Source organism: Dryobates pubescens, chromosome 10, assembly GCF_014839835.1.
Source record: "Dryobates pubescens isolate bDryPub1 chromosome 10, bDryPub1.pri, whole genome shotgun sequence".
NCBI lineage: Eukaryota > Metazoa > Chordata > Aves > Piciformes > Picidae > Dryobates > Dryobates pubescens.
The window spans coordinates 30,616,536-30,642,879 of NC_071621.1; the positions used below are offsets into that span (position 1 = coordinate 30,616,536).

The 26,344-nt window shown below is 40.7% G+C and overlaps 1 protein-coding gene across 1 annotated transcript in view; it reads left to right on the plus strand.

Annotated features, from left to right (window-relative positions):
• TRPC6 (transient receptor potential cation channel subfamily C member 6) overlaps positions 1-26,344 on the plus strand; it is an 87,320-nt gene that overhangs the window by 56,064 nt on the left and 4,912 nt on the right. The window contains exons 3-9 of the mRNA XM_054164584.1: positions 5,002-5,187; positions 6,075-6,239; positions 11,517-11,730; positions 15,043-15,270; positions 17,867-18,131; positions 20,437-20,632; positions 21,876-22,079. Of these exons, the coding sequence (XP_054020559.1) occupies positions 5,002-5,187; positions 6,075-6,239; positions 11,517-11,730; positions 15,043-15,270; positions 17,867-18,131; positions 20,437-20,632; positions 21,876-22,079 (1,458 nt within the window). The remainder of the gene's footprint in view (positions 1-5,001; positions 5,188-6,074; positions 6,240-11,516; positions 11,731-15,042; positions 15,271-17,866; positions 18,132-20,436; positions 20,633-21,875; positions 22,080-26,344) is intronic.

Sequence of the window (26,344 nt, forward strand, 5' to 3'; positions counted from 1 at the left end):
TCCAACTGTAATTTAATTGCTAACTTCCTTCCCAAGTCTCCCAGGACTACTTTCCAAATTCATTAAGTTTCAATTTGTGTTAAAGGAGGACCCTTGGAATTACCCACGTGCCTTTGGCCATTTTTCAAAAATCAATAAAGACAAATTGCCAATTCCCCTTGGCTCATGTTAATGGCAAGAGACATGTGAGACTCCGGGGGAGTGGAAACTTTCTGTGCATGTGTGACAGAGAGACACCGAGACAGCAAGAAGAGCATATGAATTATTCTTGCTGTCACTACACGTTTAACTGGACCAAGGAGACCCGGGGCAGGAGACAGCCCATGTGGTATTCTCTGCAAGTTAACACACAGGCCTACAGGGAAGATGGGGAGGCACACTTTATCAGGGAGGGTAGAGAAAAGGGTAAGAGGTAACACTTTCAAACTGAAAGAGGGTAGACTAGATGTAAAGAAGAAACCCTTTACTGCAAGAGTGGTGAGACTGGCACAGGTTGCCTAGAGGAGTTGTGGATGCCCCCTCCCTAGAAGTGTTCAAGGTCAGGTTGAGCAGCCTGGTCTAGTGGAAGGTGTCCCTGCTTATGGCAGGGGGTTTGGAAATAGATGATCTTTAAGACCTCTTCCCATCCAAACCATTCTATGATTCAGTTACCGGGCTAGGGCTGCATGCCCATGCTTCCTGTAGCAATTTAAGACACTATCATCCCATCTGTCCTCCATAACCTTCTGTCATGGTTTTAGAGAGGACAGAAGCTCTTTTACCCCTCCCCAAAGGAATAAAAGAAAAACACTCCACACAGGATTGGAAGGAATGGAAATTTAAATGGAAGCACTATTCACAACTATATGCAACAGTACAAAACCATACAAAATACACAAATCCATATTCAGCCTCATCCCAGTTCTCCATCCTGGGCTTACTAAAACCTCACTAGGCCAACATCGTCCAAAAACCTCCCTCCCCAACCAGACCTCAATCCCCTCCACACCCCTCCACACTAAAAATTAGCCAAGCCACTCAAGGCCAAAAGCCTCAGTGCCCCCAAAATACTAAGAAAGAGACAGCAGCCCATTGCTGGGAGCAGAAGAGAGGGAAAAGGGAGAACACCACTTTCCAGTGTCTACTTCCTGGGCTATCTAGTCTTTCTGGAGGACTGAGGAGGACTGGAGGACTGACTGACTTTAGGCTGGAGGTGAGGAGAAAGTTCTTCACAGAAAGTTATTGGCCATTGGAATGTGCTGCCCAGGGAGGTGGTGGAGTCACCGTCCCTGGAGGTGTTCAAATAGGGATTGGACATGGCACTTGAAGCTGTGGTTTAGTCAGTCATGAGGTGTTGGGTGATAGGTTGGACTTGATGATCTCTCAGGTCTTTTCCAACCTTATTGTTTCTATGATTCTATGACTGTACTCTCTGGTTAAGACATCCAGCTCTAAACTCACAACACCTTCCCCTGTTCTTCATAAGGGACTATGTCTCAAGACAGCAAACTAAGCTAGAAAAGGGATTTGCACTGCCTTCAGCTGACTGTTGTGTTACAAACTGCCCTGTGCTGTGGCTGGGGTGGAGGTGGTGGTGCTGGGTACCATCTAGTTCCCCAACGCTCATTTGCTGTAACCTGACCACAGAGGACATTTCAGCTGAGCTACCACCACTGGTCACATCTGTGGCAGTGTGTCACAGGAAGGGAAGCTATTTTATAGCATTTGCAAATGAGAAAATAAGCTGATGGAGTTTATGGATAAATTTATTGGATGCTGATCTGTACTGTGATACCTGGAACAAACCTAACTTTACAAGGGCTGTTTCTGCAAAGTGTGAATGGGAATATATGGCTATTTTTGCAAGTGCCCATTGAGTATTCATTTTGGTAAATAGGATTACACTCAGAGAAAGACAATATTCTTCATTAAAGTAATTTGTCATAAGTGATTTTTGTTTCAAGACTTCCCAAAGGCACTGGACTACACCATGGAGTAACTGACTCCTCACTTACTGTTCTGAAAATCTATGCTATGTCTTAGTGACCAGAGCTGGAAAGTAGTGATGAAAAGTGTGAATGTGCATGTAGATATGTATCTCCTACCAAAAATATGCATGTCCCAATATATTACAAATATGTGTTTGTAGTAGTCATTTATGGAGGGCAAATTATTTTGTTCCTAGATCTATTGAAAAACTTCCATTTTTTTCACTTGATGTTCAAGGGTCAGGGATCAGCTTGGAAGAGAGCACAGTACCTATGTGTACAAAGGTGCTTAGGTTCATAGAATCATAGAACATGAGGGGTTGGAAGGGACCTCCAGAGCTCATTGAGTCCAATACCCCCACAAAACAGGACTACTTAAGACAGGTGACACAGGAGTGCATCCTGGTGGCTTTTGAAGATCTCTGGGGAAGGAGAGTCCACAAGACCTCTAGGCAGCCTGTTCCAGTGGTCCACCACCCTCACAGTAAAACATTTTTTTTCTCATGATAAGATGGAATTTCCTGTGATTGAGTTTATGTCCATTGCTCCTCATCCTGTCACTGGTTGTCACTGAAAGACACTGGCTCCATCCTCCTGACAGCCACCCATCAGATATTTGTAGACACTGGAAAGGTCCCCTCTCAGCCTTTTCTTCTCCAGAGTTATCAGCCCCAGGTCTCTCAGTCTTTCCTCATAAGAGAGATGCTTCAGTCCCTTACCCTCATAGCTATCCATTGAACTCTCTCCAGTTGTTTTCTGTCTCTCTTTAACTGGGGAGACCAGAAGTGGACACAATATTCCTGATATGGTCCAACTAGGGCAGATTAGAGGGAGAGGAGAACCTCCCTCAGTCTGCTGGGGACGCTATTCTTAATGCACCTGAGTATACTATTGGTCATCTTGGCCAGCAGGGCACGTTGCTGTCCCTTAGATAATTAACCATGAACCAGTAACACCAGGTCCTTCTCTGCAGCTGGTCAACCCCTGTCCTGTCCTGGTGCATGGTGTTATTCCTCTCCAGGTACAGGACTCTACACTTGCTGTTGTTGGATTTCATTAGGTTCATCTTTGCCCAGCTGTCCAGTCTGTCCAGGTCTTGCTGAATGGGGAATGAAGTTGACTATGTTTTCCTTTACCCATGAATCTCAAATGGCTAATTTTCTTTCCTTTTGAAAAGGACATTTATGCATTAAAATGATTGAGTACTGAATCCTCCTGCAACAAAAATGAAAGCCAAACAGAAGGTAATATATTACCCTCAGAAATTTCTTTCTGCAGTGCCAAGTACATCAAGATTTTGCTTAATCTCTCTTGTTATTTTGCTGAACAGAGGGAAAATAAAGACTAGAATAATAAAATATACAGCATGCCATGAAATGGTTAGTTTTAGTATTTAGCTTCTGTTTGCATTGCAGGGAAATTGAAATTCTTTTCTCTTTTATGACAGATCTGAGGTATCTTGCTTGCGTTAATTAAACAAAATAAATCAGAAACAGTTTTGCACAGACATATGATAGTGTCTGTAACTATTTGTCTGTGACTGTTTGCATCCCTCTAAGTAAAGTGAAATGCAAAACTTGGATGCAATCCTTGAATATATCCAGGTAATAAACTGGTATTGCGGTGTTGCGGGTAATAAAGCACAAACGTGCACCAAGTACACCCTTGGCAAATAAATTAGGGTAATCTGTATGCTCAAAGTAATGGTTTCTCTTCCAGGGTGTGCTTTAGATTGCAATTATTGTGAAGGAGGTAATTAAATAAACAAAGAGTAGGAGAAGGGGGGAAGCTGTGAGCAGCAGGCCAGAGGGGGCAATGTGTTGTAGCGTTCACAGCAAATTACTTCGAACATGAACCAGAGACTACATGAGCAGTCCTGTATGGCATGGTGTGGTTGAAGTTCTTTTCACTCTTTTATTTGGGAAAAATTCTACAGCAATTTCATCTTTGTAAGACATGAAAATGATCAGAAGTCGTTGACACGTGTACCAGTAAGTCTAGCTCAGGGTTAATACATCTGTACTCATTTTAGAACATTAAATACTCATTTGTATATCTGTGTAGCTCCATGTCTAGCTATATCCAGCTTTTATGACCCAAACAGCTGCAAGTAAAGAGTGGTTAAGGAGTGCAGTGATAAAAATATCCTTTTCTGGTTTGACTTAGGCATTTTGGAAAATAGTGACTGAGAAGAGTATTTGGTAATTAAAGCAATAACCAACTCAACCTGCAGTTGATGAGCAACGTTTTGGCTTATGTGGCGAAGTCTGTCGTGAGCTACAGACTGTTGTGTTGGAGATGTGGCATCACCTTGATGTCTGTAGCACTGGTGTTTGCAACCTCAAAGAGATTTTGGGAAATGGGAAAGATAAGATTTACAAGAATAAGTCAAGGCCTAAAATAATTCAGTATATTTATGTAATTCTTGAGAAGGTTGGGAAGTTGTTTAGGTGTGTTCTCTGTAGGATCCTCATCCAACTCAGATGTCCACAGTATCACTTCCTACATCTGAACTGGTTGTTTAAACTTTTGTGACAGTCAGTGAATAGAAAAATTTCTCCTGTGCTGTTCATCTCAACTTGAGATAGCCAGTAAAATGTGTCATACAATACTTATAGAAGTGTTTGGACTTCTTGTTGTTTGGTTTGGTTTTTACTTTCCATTGGTTCTAAAGCACCTCTAGAGAAGTAACTCTGGTGTAAAAATTGATGATACAGGTAGCCAAGGTGAGATGAATCCTAATCTTTGAACGTTCAGGAGAACAAAGTGCTGTTAATAGAATAGAGTAGAGTAGAGTAGAGTAGAATAGAATAGAATAGAATAGAATAGAATAGAATAGAATAGAATAGAATTAACCAGGTTGGAAAAGACCTTCAAGATCATAAAGTCCAACCTATCACCAGAAAAAAAAGATCAAACAAACCCCAAGGAGATACAAACCATTGATGCTCACATCTGTAGCTGGGATGTAGAACTATTTATCTTGTATTAGGTCTAAACAGCAAGTTATGGTCTTTCTTCTTTTCTCTTTTAGAACGACTATAAGAAATTGTCTATGCAATGCAAGGATTTTGTAGTTGGACTCCTTGATTTGTGCAGAAATACAGAAGAAGTGGAAGCTATTTTGAATGGTGATGTAGAGATGAACCATAATAATGGAGAACATGGTCGCCCCAGCCTTAGCCGCTTAAAACTCGCTATCAAGTACGAAGTTAAAAAAGTAAGCAATTACACTGATCAAACTGACATCTCAGGATAGTGGTATTAAACTGTGCTACCTTTAAATGTTTATATTTTGATACCCTGTGACACTTCAATGAACATTTGGGCCCTTCTGCGCAGTGTGCTTTATAAACAAAAGAAACATTGCCCCGGATAGCTTGCAATATAGACTAGACTAGACTAGACTAGACTATTGTTGCTCATAGCAGCATGCCTGCATACTGAGCAATTATGCTCATCAACAATCTTTTTCTTATACCCTTTATACACCATCACCAGAACGAGAGGGTACAGTCTCAAGCTGCACCAGGGGAGGTTTAGGCTGGATGTTAGGAAGAAGTTCTTCACAGAAAGAGTGATTGGCCATTGGAATGGGCTGCCCAGGGAGGGGGTGGAGTCACCATCACTGGAGGTGTTTAGGAGGAGACTTGATGGGGTGCTTGGTGCCATGGTTTAGTTGATTAGATGGTGTTGGGTGATAGGTTGGACTCGATGATCTCAAAGGTCTTTTCCAACCTGGTTGATTCGATTCTAGTCTAGTCTATGCCATTCCATTCATTCCATTCCATTCCATTCCATTCCATTCCATTCCATTCCATTCCATTCCATTCCATTCCATTCCATTCCATTCGCTGAGTAGTTGCTATTCCAGCAGTGTTAATGTGCTTCATATAGCTGTTATAGATTCATAGAATTATTTTGGTTGGAAGAGACCTCTAAGATCATCAATCCAACCATTGACCCAACACTGCTAGATAACCACTAAACCATGTCTCTCAGTACCACATCTACAGGTCTTTCAAAGACCTCATGTGCTTCATATAGCTGTTACTTTAATAAAATGATGTTATTTTAATAAAATTATGTTCCTTTTCTTTGTTACAGTTTGTAGCACATCCAAACTGCCAGCAACAACTTCTCTCTATCTGGTATGAGAACTTGTCAGGTTTACGGCAGCAGACTATGGCTGTGAAGTTTCTGGTTGTCCTTGCTGTTGCTGTAGGACTGCCTTTCCTTTCAATGGCTTACTGGATTGCTCCTTGCAGTAAGGTCAGTCTGTGGAATCTTGACTTCTTAATTTCTGTGTCATCTTTCTGGCAAAGATGAAGCATGACTATAAATTACTGACATGCATAGAAAAACAACCACAGAAATGTTTCAAAGATGACTCAGAGTTGAATGGCTGCAAGATTACATGTTCTGACAATTGTAATTAAGACAGGTAAATGTATTGTGTTAAAGCAATGTATAATTAATTACAATGGTTGAACAAGGGCTGCCTTGTAGAAATTGTACTTTATCAACAATCAGTCAAACTATTCTTAGTTTACTTGTTACCTTAATAGACAGATGCAGAGTATCCTTATTCCCCATGGATTTAGAAACAGACTGAGTTCAAGGGTTGATTCCAGTTACCCCAAAAGCAATTTTATTCTTGATGACTAAACACTAAGAGATAAAAGTTGCTGAAACCTCAATGCCAGGAATTAGAACAATCATCATCAGTTTTCTAGAGATCAAAATCAACTGTGTTTGCCTATCAAGACAGTGCTTACACTCATGATATTTCATGAGATTTTTAAAGCAGTCATGCAGCAGTCTCTGACCTTTCTGAACTCTCTGCTGAATCTCTGTTTTAGTTGGTCATAATCCATTTTAAATGGACTTTGATAGAAAATTTCCTTTGAGCATATGCTAGAGAGCAGTCCTGTGGAGAAGGACCTTTGAGTCCTGGTGGACAAGAAGTTATCCACAGGTCAGCAATGTGCCCTTGTGGCCAAGAGGGCCAATGGTATCCTGGGGTGCACTGAGGACTGTGTCCAGCAGATCGAGGGAGGTTCTCCTCCCCCTCTACTCTGCCCCAGTGAGACCTCACCTGGAATATTGCATCCAGCTTTGGGCTCCCCAGATCAAGAGGGACAGGGATCTACTTGAGAAAGTCCAATGGTAGGCTGTGAGGATGATTAAGGGACTGGAGCATGTGCCCTGTGAGGGAGGCTGAAAGCCCTGGGGCTTTTCAGTCTGGAGAAGAGAAGATTGAGAGGGGATTTAATAGATGTTTATAAATATCTGAGGGCTGGGGGTCAAGACAAAGGGGACAGGCACTGCTCAGTTGCACCCTGTTATAGGACAAGGGCAGTGAAGGAACTTCACTGTGAGGGTCACAGAGCACTGGAGCAGGCTCCCCAGAGAGGTTGGGGAGTCTTCTTCTCTGGAGACTTTCAAGACCCATTTGGATACATTCCTGTGCAACCTGTGCTAGATTCTATGGCATGGGGGTTGGACTCAATGATCCCTTCCAACCTCCAACATCCTGTGATCCTGTGATTTTTCAACAGGTTACAGTATGACAGCCATGATTTTGGTAGGTTGTATCCTGTATACATACAATGATTCCAGGGGAAGAGGAAGGTTGAAAGAGTGGACTGAGATGTTTGTGGGGTTTTATTGTTGTTCTCTGACAGGAGACATGTGGGCCTTTTTTTTGTTTTGCCATATTTTTTCATTTCTTTCTGCCTAGGCAATAAAAATCAGTTATATCATTTCCACTTTTCTGTTTAGTGACTAGGATTTTATGAATACTTTTGTCTTAAAACACGCCTTGAGATTCAACATACATCAGTAATTGGTTTTCAGCTATAGCAGTGACTTATCTATTTGTCATTTTTCTTTTTCAATGATTTATTTGCTCTTGAAGTAATTTTGAGCAATTGCACATTCTGAAAAGGTTATTTCAGAATAGTTTTTTACAGTCAGGGTTCAAGGGACACCATCCTTTAAGGTCTCACTTCCTCTGTCAGTATTTGTCTCATTGTGTGATTTATATGTTGAAAGCAAATGTAAAATCTATTCCACCTTTTCTACCAGCTGCCATTTCTTATTTTGTGCCTCACTCATGTCTCAAAACTTGATTCTTCTGTTTTCTGAAGACAAAATGTTCACTATTTAATTTCAGGATAGGATGGCTCCAATACAGAACATGATCTGTATCAACAGAGTCCATCTGCTGTACCCATTGTTGGAATTTTATAAATCTCTTCTCCTTCTACCAAGATGAAGTACCTATTCTTTTTCTAGGCTTGGCACTATAGGTCAGTGACAGAAGAGAAAGAAAATACAGTTTTTGTTGTGGAGTTATTCTCAGTTTGTGGTGGAGTTGCTCGAACACATCTTTACATTTTCATGCTATATAGCTCTGAGGAAGGCAAAAATATCTTTATGACATTTACAACATCTCAATCAGTCACCTGCGTTGCTGACTGGTTTCCTCTTTAGGAAATAGTTAATTTGAGCTTGGACTACAGGCCATGAGTTGAGAGTTTCAGATCTGGAAAAAAATTTGTAGAAATACCTGAACAAAGTCCTTTAGATTTGACAGGATTTCACTAGTGTCAGATGCTGAAAGGAATTAACACTGCCTGTTACTTGAGTTTCAGCCACCGATCCACACGCAGACGCTTAAGAGTTTTGTCAACCCTTTGCTTTGTATCAGAGTAACTACTGATACAGAATCCTATTTTATTGCATGGCATTTTGAAAGAGTAGAAAAACCCCCAAATTAGTTTTATCAAATCTATTCTATTCTATTCTAAATAATATCTAATGTTTGTCTTTTCCAACCTGGTTAATTCTATTCTATTCTATTCTATTCTATTCTATTCTATTCTATTCTATTCTATTCTATTCTATTCTATTCTATTCTATTCTATTCTACCATTGAAATTGAGGCTTGTTTTGCTGTTCCTAGACACTTGGGGCTGGCATTTCTAAAGAGGTGACTTGATAAGTCATGTTCTGAGGTCATGAAAATTCATCTTTTGAATTGTGACAGTGGAAAGTAAAGCAAAGAATATGTCCGGTGTATGAAGAGCTATGAAATTATTCTTCCTAAACAAGTACACACATCATCTCTTGTTGTTATTATTATCAGGCCTTCTTTGATAGAAGTGCTAACTGGAATTCTATTTTTATCATTTCTTTGTCAATGTTGTACTCCAGAATAGGATAGGATAGGATAGGATAGGATAGGATAGGATAGGATAGGATAGGATAGGATAGGATAGGATAGGATAGGATAGGATAGGGTAGGGTAGGGTAGGGTAGGATAGGGTAGGGTAGGATAGGATAGGATAGGATAGGATAGGATAGGATAGGATAGGATAGGATAGAATAGAATAGAATAGAATAGAATAGAATAGAATAGAATAGACCAGACCAGACCAGGTTGGAAGAGACCTGATTGTTTCTGCAGATTCACAAGGTGGGGAATAATGTGAATCTCAGAGTTCACCCCCCCGTGATTTCAGGTGAACTCACAGACAGGCGAATACATGTTGAAGTATCCACAGTATAACTATTGCATAGCTTGTCCTAACCCAAACCAATCTGTAAAACACTCTTCAACACTTTGTAACAAACTCTGCTTAGAAGGAGATTTAGAGATCATGCCCTCCCGTCTGTGCAAAGGGGGGGAATTTTGTATCAACATGCTCAATGGAAGTGTATTAAAGAGGGACTTTCACTTGTAGAAAAGTCTAAACATGCAAGATTATGGCCTTGACTTTACACATTGTTCTTTCTTTCTTTGAGTCTGTCTTTCCTTGATCCTTTTCTGACCTGTATCTTCTCCATAAAGACATTTGGAATTTTAGAAGAGTAGTTTCAAGATTTGATTGGATCACTCTTCTATGGCAGTCGTAGTAACTTCCAGAGTGTTTGTTATCAGTTCAACCATAGTCAGTCCTGCTTCCAAAGTGATTTTGTGACATATATGTAGAAAACACTTTTCTGTCTCTTTTGAAGGGGTGGGTGGAGGGATGCTAGTTCAGTCTTCTAAATATTGTATTTTTTGGTCAAGGGATATATTAACATTACCTCCTTCAGTATTTTTTCTTCTTTTCTGGCTATGTCTTTCTGGCATCTGTCACCTAACCCATCTTCGTTTGTGAACACAAGAATGATGCATTTAAAAGGACACTGTCAAGGTACTTTATTATTTTCCATCTCTGCTTATCGTGTGTTATTTGTGACTGTTCCTTCCTAGCTTGAAATAAAGTCTTTCCCCACGACTATCACCTGTGCTTTGTGTAGTTCAAGCAAAGTAATTGGTTGTTGAAGTTAATCTCATGAGGCTGACAGAATGTTTTATTTAATAAAAGGTAAATTAATTTTGTTGAGTAAGAAACAGTGAATGGCATGGGTTTGCAAAATAATATGAAGGAGAGAGAAAATCAAATTTTGTGCCTGCTAACCTTGACAGTGTTCCTTTAAAAGTATCTTCTTTTTACATTTGTCTACTTTTCTTAATGTTATTTGTATTTGAGACCTTACCATCGCATCCTGGGCTGCATCCTCTCCTTCTTTGTTTCTGTAAAAGCAGACTGTAAGCTCAGCAAAGTTCTGACTTTGTTATTGAAACAAGCGTAGCAAAAATACAAATGCAAGTAACTTCTTTTTTCACTGCCCCCTCCCTTTTTCAGACCATAGATTGTTCCATGTTTCAGCTGAGATCTGTGACACTCACTTGCAATTCATTCCAAGGAATTTTTGTCAGATACAGATACTATTGTAATACTAATAATAAAGTAAGTATTTCTCTGCAGGCACTCTCAAACCCAGATCAAATAATTGCCTGAAGTTCAGTCTTGTGTGAGTTTGCATGGAACTTTAAGTGTTGCACCAAGCTGTTTTAAAGTTGTTCTTAGTCATGACCATGCCTATGGTGGGGAGTTCAGAGTAGATGATCTCTAAGACCCCTTCCAACCTAAGCCATTCTGTGAAAAAGTTGAAGGCATTTCTATTATATGAATTGGGAAGGAAATTAAGACAATACAGAACTAGAAACACAACACTTTCAGGCCTCATGACTTATTTTATTTCAAAAGACAAGAAGTTGGGAAACCTGGACAATAACTGTGCTAAAATGAGTATCGTGTCAGTCAGGAAACAGAATTCTTTAGTCATATTTCAGTCCTGGTGATATTCTAAGTGGTCAAATCTCATTTTCACTGTTGTCTCATAAAATAACTAGCGTGTAAAAAACCCAGCAACTATAATATTTTTTTTCTTTTGATTATCTATCATTATAGACATAGATGCCAGAAAAACACAGAATGATTTCAGCACACATAAAAATACATATATGGTGAAATGGATAGATTATCCCTCTGAAAACAGCAAAACATTTGAAGGTGACTGTCAGCATGGTGTTATAGGATACAACTTTTTTCCCCAGTATTTGTTCCTATGTATTTTTGAAATATGTATTTCCTTGTACTCCTGTTCTTTTTGAGCATTTAATCTTGTGTCTCATGACCTTTGTTGCAGCTGGGGAGGATAATGCGTGGACCATTTATGAAATTTGTGGCCCATGCAGCCTCTTTCACCATTTTCCTTGGCCTGCTTGTCCTGAATGCAGCTGACAGATTCGATGGCACCAAGCTCCGACCTAATGAAACAATAGGCAACGTAAAGCAGCTGTTTAGGATGAAAACATCCTGTTTCTCGTGGATGGAGCTGCTCATTATTTCTTGGGTAATAGGTAATGATAAATTTTCAGTTAAATTTGTCTTGTGATTTTGGTGAAGCTTGACCCAATTTAATACTTTTCAGAGAAGGGCAACGAAGCTGGGGAGGGGTTTGGAGCACAAGCCACAAGGAGAGGCTGAGGGAGCTGGGGTTGCTTAGCCTGGAGAAGAGGACGCTCAGGGGAGACCTTATTGCTCTCTACAACTACCTGAAGGGAGGTTGTAGCCAGGTGGAGGTTGGTCTCTCTTCCCAGGCAACCAGCACCAGAACAAGAGGACACAGTCTCAAGCTGTGCCAGGGGAGGTTTAGGCTGGATGTTAGGAAGAAATTCTTCGTTGAAAGAATGATTGGCCATTGGAATGTGCTGCCTAGGGAGGTGGTGGAGTCATCATCACTGGAGGCATTTGGGAAAAGACTGGATGGGGTGCTTGGTGCAATGGTTTAGTTGATTAGATGGTGTTGGATGATAGGTTGGACTTGATCATCTCTGACATATTTTCCAACATTATTTATTCTATTCCATTCTATTCTATTCTATTAATGTTATGTGCAGGAATTGCAACAAAATGAATTTATTCAACTCGCTGCATTCCCACACTGGCCTCATCTCTTGCTGGATGTCAGCAAGATTCACATGTGCCTAGGCAGTCAAGAACATTCACATGAAGAGCTTGGGTGAAATCTATATTATCTGAATATGAAGAAATTCAGTTTTATGAATATCAAAGGAAAGTATCCGCAGTTTTCTGGGGTTTTTTTAAATCAGGCTGTGTCAGCTCCCAAGGGTAAAGATTTTCTTCTCATGGGCTGAGGGTTTTTTTCTGGTTAGGTCCTCTTATTTTACAAGTTAATAGTGTATAGCTGAATGTATTATTGACAAAAGGAAAGAAGAACATGCAGCAGTAGATTTTTCCAGAGGCATGAAATGAATAGTATGAGTAATACTCTAAGCTGAGCCATTCATTTCATTGATGCAGTACTATTCAGCACCAGAACTTGTGCACAGACTCTCAAGAATATTTTGGCTGTCTAATTCTTATTTACAAGTCTAATACTATTTATTCCAATGGGGCTTAAATGCCAAAATATTTTAGGGATATGGGTTCTGGTTGTTAGTTAAATCAGTAGTACAGGAGAGTTAAATTCTAGCTAAGTAAAATCTGTTTCCATTCAACAGCTTATGCATTTAAAATAGTTTGCCTTTATGAGCTCCCCATGATTGAAATTGGAGCCATTTGTGCAGGCATTCACAGTATTTATTTATTGCATTATGAAGCACTTTATTAATTAATATAATAATTTAGCAGAATTGTTTATTATAGGAATAATATAGAATAGAATAGAATAGACCAGACCAGGTTGGAAAAGACCTTTGAGATCATCGCATCCAACCTATCATCCAACACTATCTAATCAACTAAACCATGGCACCAAGCACCCCATCAAGTCTCCTCCTAAACACCTCCAATGATGGCAACTCCAACACCTCCCCAGGCAGCACATTCCAATGGCAAATCACTCTTTCTGTGAAGAACTTCTTCCTAACCTCCAGCCTAAACCTCCCCTGGCACAGCTTGAGACTGTGTCCTCTTGTTCTGGTGCTGGTTGCTTGGGTGAAGAGACCAACCCCCACCTGGCTACAACCTTCCTTCAGGTAGTTGTAGAGAGCAATAAGGTCTCCCCTGAGCCTCCTCTTCTCAGGCTAAGCAACATGCATTGTAAGTGCATATGGCACTTAGAATGCAAAATGTTCTGTACATATCAATGTTTTCATCAGATAATCATCGAATCCTAGAATCAATAAGGTTGGAAAAGACCTCAAAGATCATCAAGTCCAATAATGAAGGAATAAATAATAATTTCCTAATTTGAAGTTCTAATTTGCTAGTTTATTCTATTTTTACTTATTTTGGTGTCATGCATGAGACAGTTTTTAGAAAAACGATTGAGTGCATTTAGAGGTGGCATTGAATCCAATTACTGTAATTAACATTGGCATTATCTTTATTAGAAAATTATGAACAGTACCTTTAGACAATTTGATAAGTGTAATAAATAGTGACATTATTCCAGTTCATATTTTTGACCTCTTTAGAGAATCTTGGAAATGTAGTTCATGATTAAATAAGTACTGTCTTGAAAGGGAATAGAATTTGGTCAATAAAAAGTATGCCACAAACATACTGTACTCCTATATTTTATTATTTAAGGGAAATAATTAGGAATAAACCTGATACCTTTGCCCTGGTGAAGAACCATTAGGTCTGATTCATACTTTCACACTTATTTGTCACATATATTGGTGGACGAGACATGAGCTCTCAGTGTGCACTTGCAGCCTGGAAAGCCAATCAGATCCTGGGCTGCATCAAGAGAAGTGTGGCCAGCAGGTCAAGGGAGGTGATTCTCCCCCTCTACTCAGCTCTGGGGAGATCCCACCTGGAGTACTGCCTCCAGTTCTGGAGACCCTATTACAAGAGGGATATGGAGGTGCTGGAAGGTGTCCAGAGAAGGGCCACAAGGATGAGCAGAGGGCTGGAGCACCTCTACTATGAGGACAGACTAAAAGAGTTGGGGCTGTTCAGTCTGGAGAAGAGAAGGCTCCGAGGTGACCTAATTGTGGCCTTCCAGTATCTGAAGGCTACAAGAAGGCTGGGGAGGGACTTCTCAGCATATCAGGTAGTGATAGGACTAGGGGGAATGGAATGAAGCTGGAGGTGGGGAGATTCAGGCTGGAGGTGTGGAGGAAGTTCTTCACCATGAGAGTGGTGAAGCCCTGGAATGGGTTGTCCAGGGAGGTGGTTGAGGCCCCATCCTTGGAGGTGTTTAAGAGCAGGCTGGATGAGGCTCTGGCCAGCCTGATCTAGTGTGGGGTGTCCCTGCCCATGGCAGGGGGGTTGGAACTAGATATCCTTGTGGTCCCTTCCAACCCTGACTGATACTATGATATTTCCAATTTCAATAAAAGAGGCTGCACCCAGGGTGAGTTCTGCTATTAGTTCTACCACTGCTAAATGATCATGCCAGATCGTGTGTCTGTAACAGATGGTGATACTCATATCCTATTCTTCTCTTTGATAGCTTCTCTAGTTGCACAGGAATAAGCAGCATGAAAGGTAGGTATTATTAATTCACATGAGGAAAAAAGTACTGGAATACATATGAATTGGCAAGTCCAAGGGATTTAGGTTTTGTTTGAACTCTCATGGTCTAAAATTGTTTGAGTTTAACTGCAACCAAAAGCCTATCCTATACAAAATAAAATGTCAAATGAGGCAAACGTGAAGGTAAAAGAACACTGTTTTCTCTGTTCTGACTTTTACAGGTATGATATGGTCTGAATGTAAAGAAATCTGGTCTCAAGGTCCAAAGGAATACCTTTTTGAGTTATGGAATATGCTTGATTTTGGTATGTTAGCAATTTTTGCAGCATCATTCATAGCAAGGTTTATGGCATTCTGGCATGCATCAAGAGCACAGAACTTCGTTGATGCAAATATGAAAGATCTGACAAGTCCCACTCTGGAACCCAACATAAAATACTACACCTTGGGTGAGTTGATTGCATGGGGTTATGATCTATTTCTTAGGCCAAGGTAAATTTATTTTCTGTTAATAAGTACCCAATACTTTAGTTCCACAAGGTACTGATCAAGAATTCGCATCCCTTCTTTCACTTTCTCAACCCTACTATTAGATCACAGTTCATTTGGCTATGCTCATACGTCTCTTTGGGGACTGTTTTAGATGGCAAGTGCTGAAATGGTCTAAGAACAAAATCACCCCACTGTCACCCCACCCCTTTTCAAGATTATTTTAATCCAGGTCATTGTATCTCTTCAAGTACACAAAGGTATTCTGCCAACACTTGTTGCTTCAACAACATGACCAGTGTATCTTATATGTATTTGCTCAGAGGCTCTGTTATGTTATTTTAATATATCTTAATCCACCCTCTTTACCAATATGAGATAAAAATGTTAAACTTGTCATGTATGAGAAGCAACTAAAAGCTATTTTGAACAAATGAGGAAAAAGTTAGGCTGTGTTTACTTGTGTCTGCTCACAACACCGCCTCACCTCTCTTCCCTTTATTACAGATTTTTCTCTAAGATCCTGAGTTACCTCAGCTTCTACCTCTCTTCCATTCCTCAAATACTGTTTCTGATAAGGCTGCATTTTCTTCATTATGGGAGGTGTAGAAAAAGCAGAGCAATAAGTCCCCACATTCTAAAATCTATGACATTGTAGCCTTACCAATTTTACTGAAAAGTGACAAATTTCTCATAAGTTGTAAAAGCAGCTAGCAAAATATTAATTCAATTTTCAGTAACATCCTCTTGCAGAAATTACAAACAGGGGCTGTTTATGTTCATAGTTTCTGGCTATGACAAGCACAAGTCTCATAACTCATTTATTCTGTATCATACCTTATCATCTAGCAAGGCAGTTTCTGTTGACATCAGTCATAAGTTGAGATTTTTGTTATGCAGTTAAGCAGAGTTGAGTGATTTTTTTTCATGTGTGCATGTACACTGAACTCTGCTTGGATAGCATCTATGTGTGATAGTGCTAACATGGAGAAACATTAATAGTGTATATTTAATGCCACAGGCTTTATCATAGGCTAGCAAATGCAACTTGATGGACACCAGGTTGAACACAGGCCATGAGGGCACATTGCTGGCTCACGGTGAACTTGTCCACCAGCACTCCCATTTTCTGCCTTTACAGCACAGTAAACACAGACAGCATTCTCCTGGGATGTAGGTAACCCATTCCAGGTTAACCTCTTCTCTTTACCTGAAGCACAATAGTCAACTGAATTTAAGCTTCCCACACCACCAGAGAATGTCTTAATAGAATAGAATAGAATAGAATTAACCAGGTTGGAAGAGACCTTCGAGATCATCGTGTCCAACCTATCATCTGACACCACCCAATCAACTAAACCATACAACCAAGCATCCTGTCAAGCCTCGCCCTGAACACCCCCAGCGTCGGCGACCCCACCACCTCCTCAGGCAGCCCATTCCAATGGGCAATCACTCTTTCTGTGTAAAACTTCCTCCTAACCTCCAGCCTAAACCTCCCTTGACGCAGCCTGAGATTGTGTCCTCTTGTTCTGGTACTGGTTGCCTGGGAGAAGAGACCAACCTCTGCCTGTCTACAACCCCCCTTCAGGTAGTTGTAGAGAGCAATAAGGTCACCCCTGAGTCTCCTCTTCTCCAGACAAAGCAACCCCAGCTCCCTCAATCTCTCCTCGTAGGGCTTGTGCTCCAAGCCCCTCACCAACCTTGTTGCCCTTTTCTGGACACGCTCCAGCAAGTCAACATCCTTCCTAAACTGAGGGGCCCAGAACTGGACACAGTACTCAAGGTGCGGCCTAACGGAAGTATTCTGAAGGATACAGCTTTGGGTTTCTTCTTCTGATGCTTTTCTGTAAACACTTCTTTAAGTACAGTTTTTGAACCTGAGTATTCTCCTCTGTAGATGAATATGTCCCCTGTCAAACACCAGTGTTACATTCACTCATTGATCAAAAGGACGTTCAAATAATGCACACAAGTGGTTTGGCTTCAACAGAAGGGGTTGATAAGTATTATGATAGGAAAGGAGATGGAAATGGATATTTGGTGTGTGCCAGGAAAAAAAACCACTATCATTTCACTATGGAGAAAAAGGTGGAGTAATTCAGAAAAAAGCAGAGAAATGTTATTGTTCACATGCTTTTGGAGTTGGGGATGGCATTTAATGGTTCCAGATCCCCACATCAAATCAGTTAATTTTGTGTAGCTCAAACAAATCACATTTGTAATTGAATATATTCAGTTGTCATCACCCGACACTGCAATCTGAATTTTACTTACATTCTCTAAGAGACTGAGATTCAGCTTCCAAACAGTTACTTCCATGATGTTACACTTCACCTTTATAATCCATGGAGATCTGATCAACACAGTCAATGAAGCTGTGAAACGGTCTTAGCACTGCGTGTCTCAATTCAACTGGCTTAAGCGTGTGACTAAAGCTGTTTGAGTTGCCTTGTGTTTCTTCCCTCACCTCCAGCTGCTGTTTCAGGAAGACCTCTCATTGACCTGCACAGATACCTTGAAATACTGACAGAAATTCTCATCTTTTGTTTCTAGCCCGAATAAACTGGGATCCATCTGATCCTCAGATTATATCTGAAGGCCTGTATGCAATCGCAGTAGTATTAAGCTTCTCCAGAATAGCTTACATCCTACCAGCTAACGAAAGCTTTGGACCGCTTCAGATATCACTTGGCAGAACTGTGAAAGACATCTTCAAGTTCATGGTGATATTTATCATGGTGTTTGTGGCTTTCATGATAGGCATGTTTAACCTCTATTCCTACTATCTGGGTGCAAAACAAAACGAAGCATTCACAACGTAAGTACCGCTACTTAAACTGCAACAATTGAGGCTACTTGTATGGATTGCTTACACTCTGTGTGTTGTTTACTGCTTTGTTTTATAAGGTTTGCATCTCATTAGAATTTCTTTGGTTTAGATTAAGTAGTAATTTTAGGTCTTGTTCTGGTGCTTAAAGGATATATCAAAAGATAAACTCTTGATCCCAGCAATGCTGGAAAGGTGAGATGTAGTTGTCCTTTACATGAGAGAGCAACAGGAATATCTGTACCCCTTCCTAGGGAGAGAAGAAGGGCCAGAAAGAGCTTACAGGTCATGATTAGAGGGCATACCATCATGGATGATGTTGCAGTGGATGTCTACTCTAGAATGCCTGATCAGGAAGACAAAGTAGATAAGGCCTTTTCCAGACCACTGCAGAAAACTCAACACTTGAATGCCCTGGTCCTCATGAGGATTTTTAACCAACTTGGTATCTGCTGGAGGGACAATATAGGAGGGCACGAGTAATCCAGGAGGTTTCTGGAAGACATTGACAATAACTTCCTGACACAAGTGATAGTGAAGCTGATAGGAGATGAGCATTTTGACACCTAACTTTTATGAACAAGGAAGAACTGGTTGAATCTGTGAAGGTTAGGAACAGCCTTGGCTTCCCATTTCCTGGGAAGAGGGAGCAGGCAAATAGCCAGACCACAGCTTCAGACTTCAGGAGAGCAGACCACTCGGGGTGGTTTGGGGATTTCAGGACACAGTCTGTGTCAGAGCTCAGGCCTCCATGACATAATCCCACCATGCTCCCTGTGAGGGTGGTCAGCATTGGTGCTTCAGAGTGCAGTGTAGTGGCTCCCGGCAGCACATGGGTGCAAGGCTAGTTCCATCAAGTGCCACTGCCATCTGTAATTGAAACAGGCTAGTCACTACAGTGTGATATGCATTATAAAACATTTGTAATTTCATTCTAACAACTTTCTATATTCTTAGTAGTCAAAGAAAACCCAGACAAACTAATCCTTCTTTTAAGCTCTGTCTCTCTGTAGTATCCAATGGCAATAAACTATTCCATCTTCAGAGAAGGAAATCTATTTCCTGGTTTTTATTATTGCATTTTTATTCTTTAAACTCTATTTCCTTAGCTGTTCCTTTTTTCTTCTCCCACCATAAGAAGAGAAGTACTGAATTTGCTCTGTCAGGAGTTATTTGGTGTATATTTGTCATGCCTCTCATTTCTACCTGTGATTTTAAGATTCTCTCTTGAGTGGAGACTTGTTCCTTTCTGTGCTCTGCAACCCTTGCCCCTTAATTTCTGGCTGTCATGATATTCAGGCTATAATTGTTATGAAGTATACTCAGCCAGAAAGCAAAGTTGGCCAAGAGGGAAATATGTCTTACTAGGTTTTTAGTATTATTCATTCACACAATAAAGCACCCAAAAACTACAACTCAAAGAGGGAACACTGCTAAAATATTATGAACAGAGAAGTAAAATCACAACTAAAAAATTACAAATGTCTTTTAACTTTTTTTCCCCCCCCCCAACAACACCCAAAACGTGTTTTGCAATACTACTGCATTTTTGGATATGAGGAGCTGAGATCCCTTCACCAAAGCCAGGGAAAATGTGTCTTCAAACAGGTGGAGAGAGACTAGTTTGGACTTCTGTTTGTGTGTGTGTATGTGTTATATATCTTCATATATTTGCTGGTTAAGAAGAAATGCATATATTTAAATGAACTCATCTGGGGGGAAAAAAAGGTGTCTCCACATCATGGTTTATTACCTTTACCCTGAATTTGTGAACTAGTGCAAACTCAGCTGGAGAGTGATGGTCTGTGAGACTCGTTCAGTTGAAAAATGCTGCTTTGCAGTCAGGTGTTCTGTCTTCTTCACAGGCTCAGAATGTTGGTCATATTAATGGTCAAGTGAAATAATTGATGCTAAGTGAACTAATGGTGCAATTATAATAAAGCATTTGCAGGTTAATTGATTTTTGGTTATTTATTCACAATACTAGCAAGCTTGTAGCATGTAGAATAAAGTAGTTAATAAGTGAATCATTGTAATATTCTTTTGAGGATGTATCTACAATTCCTAGGCTGAGTCAGATTGTTCTGTTGTCAGGCTTAAATGTTAGGAATCCTATTATGAAACAGCCTGTACCTATGACATTAAATGTATTGCTTCATAATGTCACTGTGGTAGAGGTCTACATTGTGATAATGGAAAAGTCTGTACATTGGATAAAAATGGTAACTGGCAATGTATGCAGTAAGGATATACAGATTTTCAGCAACATATATGTATGTTCAATTTCTCCTTTTAGTGTTGAAGAAAGTTTCAAGACATTGTTCTGGGCTATCTTTGGGCTGTCAGAAGTTAAATCTGTTGTCATCAATTATAAACACAAATTTATTGAGAATATTGGTTATGTCCTTTATGGAGTCTATAACGTTACCATGGTCATTGTCTTACTGAACATGCTTATTGCAATGATCAACAGTTCATTCCAGGAAATCGAGGTAAAGTCTCCATTTATTATGAAATATCACTGCATTTACTGTTAGAGCTAATTGTTTAATCTCCTGGAAAATGTTCTTGTTGGCATCTTATTTAAGAAAAAAAATCCTACATAGGCTTTTGGAATATATTAGGAGAAACTATTAATTCTACTGTACAGTTTCATTATAAAATAGCTGGAAATTACCCAGCTGCATGAGGGACCTTGACAGGCTGGACAGATGGGCAGAGTCCAACATGATGGCATTCAACAAGTCCAAGTGCCGGGTGCTGCACTTTGGCCACAACAACCCCATGCAGTGCTACAGGCTGGGGTTGGAGTGGCTGGAGAGCTGCCAAACAGCAAGGGACCTGGGAGTTCTGACTGACAGATGGCTTAACATGAGCCAGCAGTGTGCCCAGGTGGCCAAGAAGGCCAGTGGTTAGGTGTGGCCTAACCAGTGCAGTGTACAGGGGCAGAATGACCTCCCTGCTCCTGCTGGCCACACTGTTCCTGATACAGGCCAGGAAAAGCACAAACCACAAACAGCACAAACCATGGTGATGACAGACAGCATACCTGATTTACCTGTATATTGCAGCAAGTGGAAGGATTTAGGTTGCCTAATCTTACTTAATGTCATGTTTCAAGTAAGAGAATAAAACATTGATTTAAGATTCTGATACTATGTCTTCTTCACAAAATAAAATAAAATAGCTCAAATAGAGTAATTGCTGCAGAAGAGTCTAATAAGAAATCACAACTCATAATTTCATGGAGAGTTGTACAATTTTACTACATTAACACAGGGTTTTTCCTTTTTATTTACTGAGCATGACAGTATTCCAAGCAAGTGGCTACTTGGTCAAGCCCTAATGGATGAATTTGATGATGGATGAATTGTTGCTATGAAACTTTAACTTGGGCATGGTATTCTGTGCTTTTCAGTTAGAGCTTTTATTCTTATCAGTGTATTTACAAGGAGGCCTGGTTTTGTGATCCTGTATTGCACTGCTAGCACTCACTCTGGACTAACCATGTTTAAATCAAATCCACTTTTTTGCTTCTGTAATGGCATGATTTTAAATGGATTAACAAGAAGAGTTCCTTTCAGTGAAATATGGGTCTCAGAGGTTATAAGCAAGTTGTGTTTGGGATTAACTTCAGCCAAGTACATTCACAACACACAAAAAGTTTAGCTAGAGCAGCTTCAGTATTCATAGTGGCATTAACAGTGTATTAACACCCCTGTTTCTGTTTTACAGGATGATGCTGATGTGGAATGGAAATTTGCAAGGGCTAAACTTTGGTTTTCTTACTTTGAAGAAGGAAGAACCCTTCCAGTACCCTTCAACTTAGTGCCAAGCCCAAAGTCTTTGCTGTATCTCCTACTCAAAATCAAAAGATGTATTTTTAAACCATTTCAGTGCCAAAAGAAAAGCTTTCAGGAAGATGCAGAGATGAACAAGGTAATTTTGTGTGCATACTGACTACTAATTTTAAAGATAAAACCAATTTTAACTTTCATTTTTCTTGCTGACCTGTTTTTCTCATGAGCTCCCAACATAATCAGTACTGAAGGTGGTCACTATGTACAGGCTGAAACTCTTTGGTTTTGTAATACAAACATTTGTCTACATCTGAAACCAGTTAAGTAAAACAAATACCATTGTAAATTTACATTTCTTACTATTTCTTGTCACAGAATTCAAACCAGAAAGGACTTCAGGAGGTCTTTGGTCCAATGTCCTGCTCACAATAGGGTCAGCTCTGAGGTCAGGACAGATTACTTAGGGCTTCATCCAGTCAAGTCTTTAAAACCTCAAAGGATGGAGACTTCACAGCCTCTCTGGGCAGCATGTGACACCACCTGACTGTAATTCTGGGGGAAAAAAATGTTACTTCTACATCTTGTTTGAATTTGAGTATTTCCTCTAATCCTCCTGCCCTGCAGTGCTGTGAAGAGCCCAATGCCATTTCTTCAATGGCCTTCTTGCATGTGATGAAGGCTGCTGTTAGGTATGCCTGATGCCATCTCTGCTTCAGCCTGAACAAGCCTATATTATCCTAGTGTCTCTTCACAGGGCAGGTCCTCCAGCCCTAGACATCTTGGTGATCTTCAACAAACTTTGCTGCAGGTTTTCAACATCTCCCTCGCTGTTACTCCAGTGCCCCAGGTTCTTTTCTTCAGAGCTGCTCCTCAGCCAGTCAGTCTCCAGCCTGTGTTGTTGAGTTATTCCTTCCCATTTGTCCTTAGTGAAATTCACAGGGTTCCTGTCAGCTCTGTCCCCCTGGATGGCATCCCTGCCCTCACATGTATCAGCTGTTCCCCCTCAAATTTGATTTTCCCTGCAAACTTGGCAGGGGTCAAGTTTGACAAGACTCTGACGTCTAGTCTTTGATAAAGATGTTTAAAAGGGCAAGCTCCAGGACAAGACCCCAGTACTACCTTATAAACAAAACCATCCAATCATGATTTTATCCATCTAATTGTCCAACCATCCAGACAGTAGCATCTTAATACTAGTATAAGAATATTCTAGGATACAAATACAAAACCCTTGCTAAAGTCAAGGTAGATGACATCATCTGCTCTCTCCTAATTTTATGTCAGAATACAGAATTAACCAGGTTGGAAAAGACCTTTGAGATCATTGAGACCAACCTATGACCCAACACCATCTAATCAACTAAACCAAGGCACTAAGTGCCCCATCCAGTCTCTTCTTAAACACTTCCAGTGATGGTGACTCTACCATCTCCCGAGGCAGCTGATTCCAATGCAAATCACTCTTTCTGGGAAGAATTTCTTCCCAACATCCAGCTTAAACCTCCCCTGGTGCAGCTTGAGACTGTGTCCTCTTGTTCTGGTGCTGGTTCTGTACTTGTTCTGTTCCTGGGAGAAAATCTTCCCCATAGCCTTCCAAAGCTATCTGAAAACAACCTCTTCCCACACAAGTCCATGCAGTTTACTGGTGATTAAAAAAACATCAGCTGCTTCTGAAAAATGAGATTTAAGATGCTAACAAAGAGCTACCCAAAACAGCTACAGTCATTACATTACTATTCTGACTGCTTTGAATTTTAAGTAAAACTAGAGAATGATGAAATGAGAAGCAAATTCAAAGAAGGTGTTTTCTAAGAGCAATGATCTGTGTGTGCTGTGTTTCTTCTCTCACACAACACTGCTTTTGCTGTGGTTTATATTATTGTTATATTTTAATTACTCTTCCCCCCCTCCCTCCAGTTACTGGTGTGCATATTGTCAATAGATATTAATTAAAAAATATATGAAATCTGGTTTTCTAGTTCAGTCATGAATAGAATAGAATAGAATAGAATAGAATAGAATAGAATAGAATTAACCAGGTTGGAAGAAACCTTCGAGATCATCAAGTCCAACCTATCAGCCAACACTATCTAATCAACTAATCCATAGCACCAAGCACCCCATCCAGTCTTTTCCTAAACACCTCCAGTGATGGTGACTCCACCACCTCCCTGGGCAGGCCATTCCAGTGGCCAATCACTCTTTCTGTGAAGAATTTCTTCCTAACATCCAGCTTAAACCTCCCCTGGTGCAGCTTGAGACTGTGTCCTCTTGTTCTGGTGCTGGTTGCCTGGGAGCAGAGACCAACCCCCACTTGGCTACAACTTCTCTTCAGGTAGTTGTAGAGAGCAATAAGGTCCCCTCTGAGCCTCCTCTTCTCCAGGCTAAGCAACCCCAGCTCCCTCAGCCTCTCCTCAAAGGGCTTGTGCTCCAAACCCCTCACCAGCTTTGTTGCCCTTAGTGACAGGCTGTATTCAGGAGTAACTTTTGTGAGGTGAGGGGAAAAAAAGGCAACATAGGAGAGAATATAAAAGTTTTGTGTAAAAAACCTAGATGATAATGAAATCTTGGCAATCTCTGCCACCAAGTGGCCATTCAGCAACATGCAACAGATGCTCTGTCCTGTGATTGCTGCATATAAGTTAATACTTCATTCTTTTGATTTACCTGTCAACTTGCAAGGTGCTCTACATCTAATTAAAAGGACATTATTCTGTTCAAAACTGCAGAGGGATGGAGTGTCAAAGGTCAGATAAAAATGTTACAGAGTGTCTGGTTTGCAGTGTCTACCTAGCTCATTTCACCACATACTACCAGTTTTGCTAGTTCAAGTAAAAATTAAGTTGTAGTTGCTTTAGACTAACTTTTGAAGTGAACCAGTTGAGCATAAATTTAAAACGGGTAGCCAGCTGTGGTGGGTTGGAGTTCCCCTCCCCAACATTAACTTTGCCAGACTAACTCAGTTAGAAGCAAATGAAGCTGTATTTACAAGCAAAATCTACAGTCCATGGTGGAATGCAATGAATATGTACAAAATATACAGGATTTACAATATTGTGGTGGTTTGGCCCTGGTCTGGAGGCCAGATGCCCACCAAAGCCGCTCTATCACTCCCCCTCTTAAGTGAACAGGGGGAGAAGGGAAAAAAATATATAACAGAAGCCAGGAATAGGATAGGAGCAATTTTAATAACACTAATAAGCAAACAGCAATAGACAACACAGAAGCAAAAAGCAGAGAGAGAGATGTCAGTCTCTACTTCCCATCAGCAGGACGATGGTTGGTCTCGGGAAGCAGGGCTCTCTAAGCTTAGTGGTTACTTGGGAGGATAGACGCCATGGACAAATCCCCACGCTTCCTTCTTTCACTTCATTCTTATACCTGAGCTGACCTCATATGGTATGGAATACCTCTTTGGCCAGTCTGAGTCAGCTGGCTCAGCCATGTCCCCTCCCAAGATTTTGCCCACCCCTCAATGTACTCTTGGGGCAGGGAAATGTTGAAAGGACACAACCCGGACACTGGATTCAACAGTAGCCAAAACACTGCTGTGTTATCAACTACTGCTGCAAAACACAGCACTAGAAAGATGCTGTGAGGAGAATTAATTCCAGCTCAGTCCAACCCAATACAAATATTTAAAGATATTTACAACTAATAATCAGCACAAGGATCCCCCTGGCCAAGGACCAGGGGAAAATACTAGCTTCTCCCTCCCTTACCCCCCTGTACAAAAGGGACAAGAGGATCGAGCAGAGAAGTTACACTTAGCCAAGGCCAGCCAAAGCATGCAGATTATCTCTCCTGAGCGAAGCAAAACCAGCCAGAGATCAGAAGAGAAAAGGGAAGAATTGTTATGGTACAGCTCCTCTTATTCTAGATATTTACCCAATGAATTTGTTTAGAATAATCTTTTGTTTTCCTTTTCACACCCAATAGTGATTTATTTATATTTTGCCACTTTTCTGCACAAGATCTGTAACTAAATTTTGAAGGCATAAACAACCCCAGCTCCCTCAGCCTCTCCTCATAGGGCTTGTGCTCCAAACCTCTCCCCAGTCTCGTTGCCCTTCTCTGGACATATTCAGGAGTCTTCATATAGGCCACACCTTCAGTACTGTGTCTAGTTCTGGGTCCCTCAATTTAAGAAGGACATTGAGACACTTGAACGTGATTCTATGATTCTATGAATATCCTTCCTAAACTGAGGGGCCCAGAACTGGACACAGGACTCAAGGTGTGGCCTACGCAGTGCTGAGTACAGGGGCACAATGACTTCCCTGCTCCTGCTGGCCACACTATTCCTGATACAGGCCAGGATGCCATTGGCCTTCTTGGCCACCTGGGCACACTGCTGGCTCATGTTCAGCCTACTCCAGTATGATCTATCTAAAGCTCAGCTAG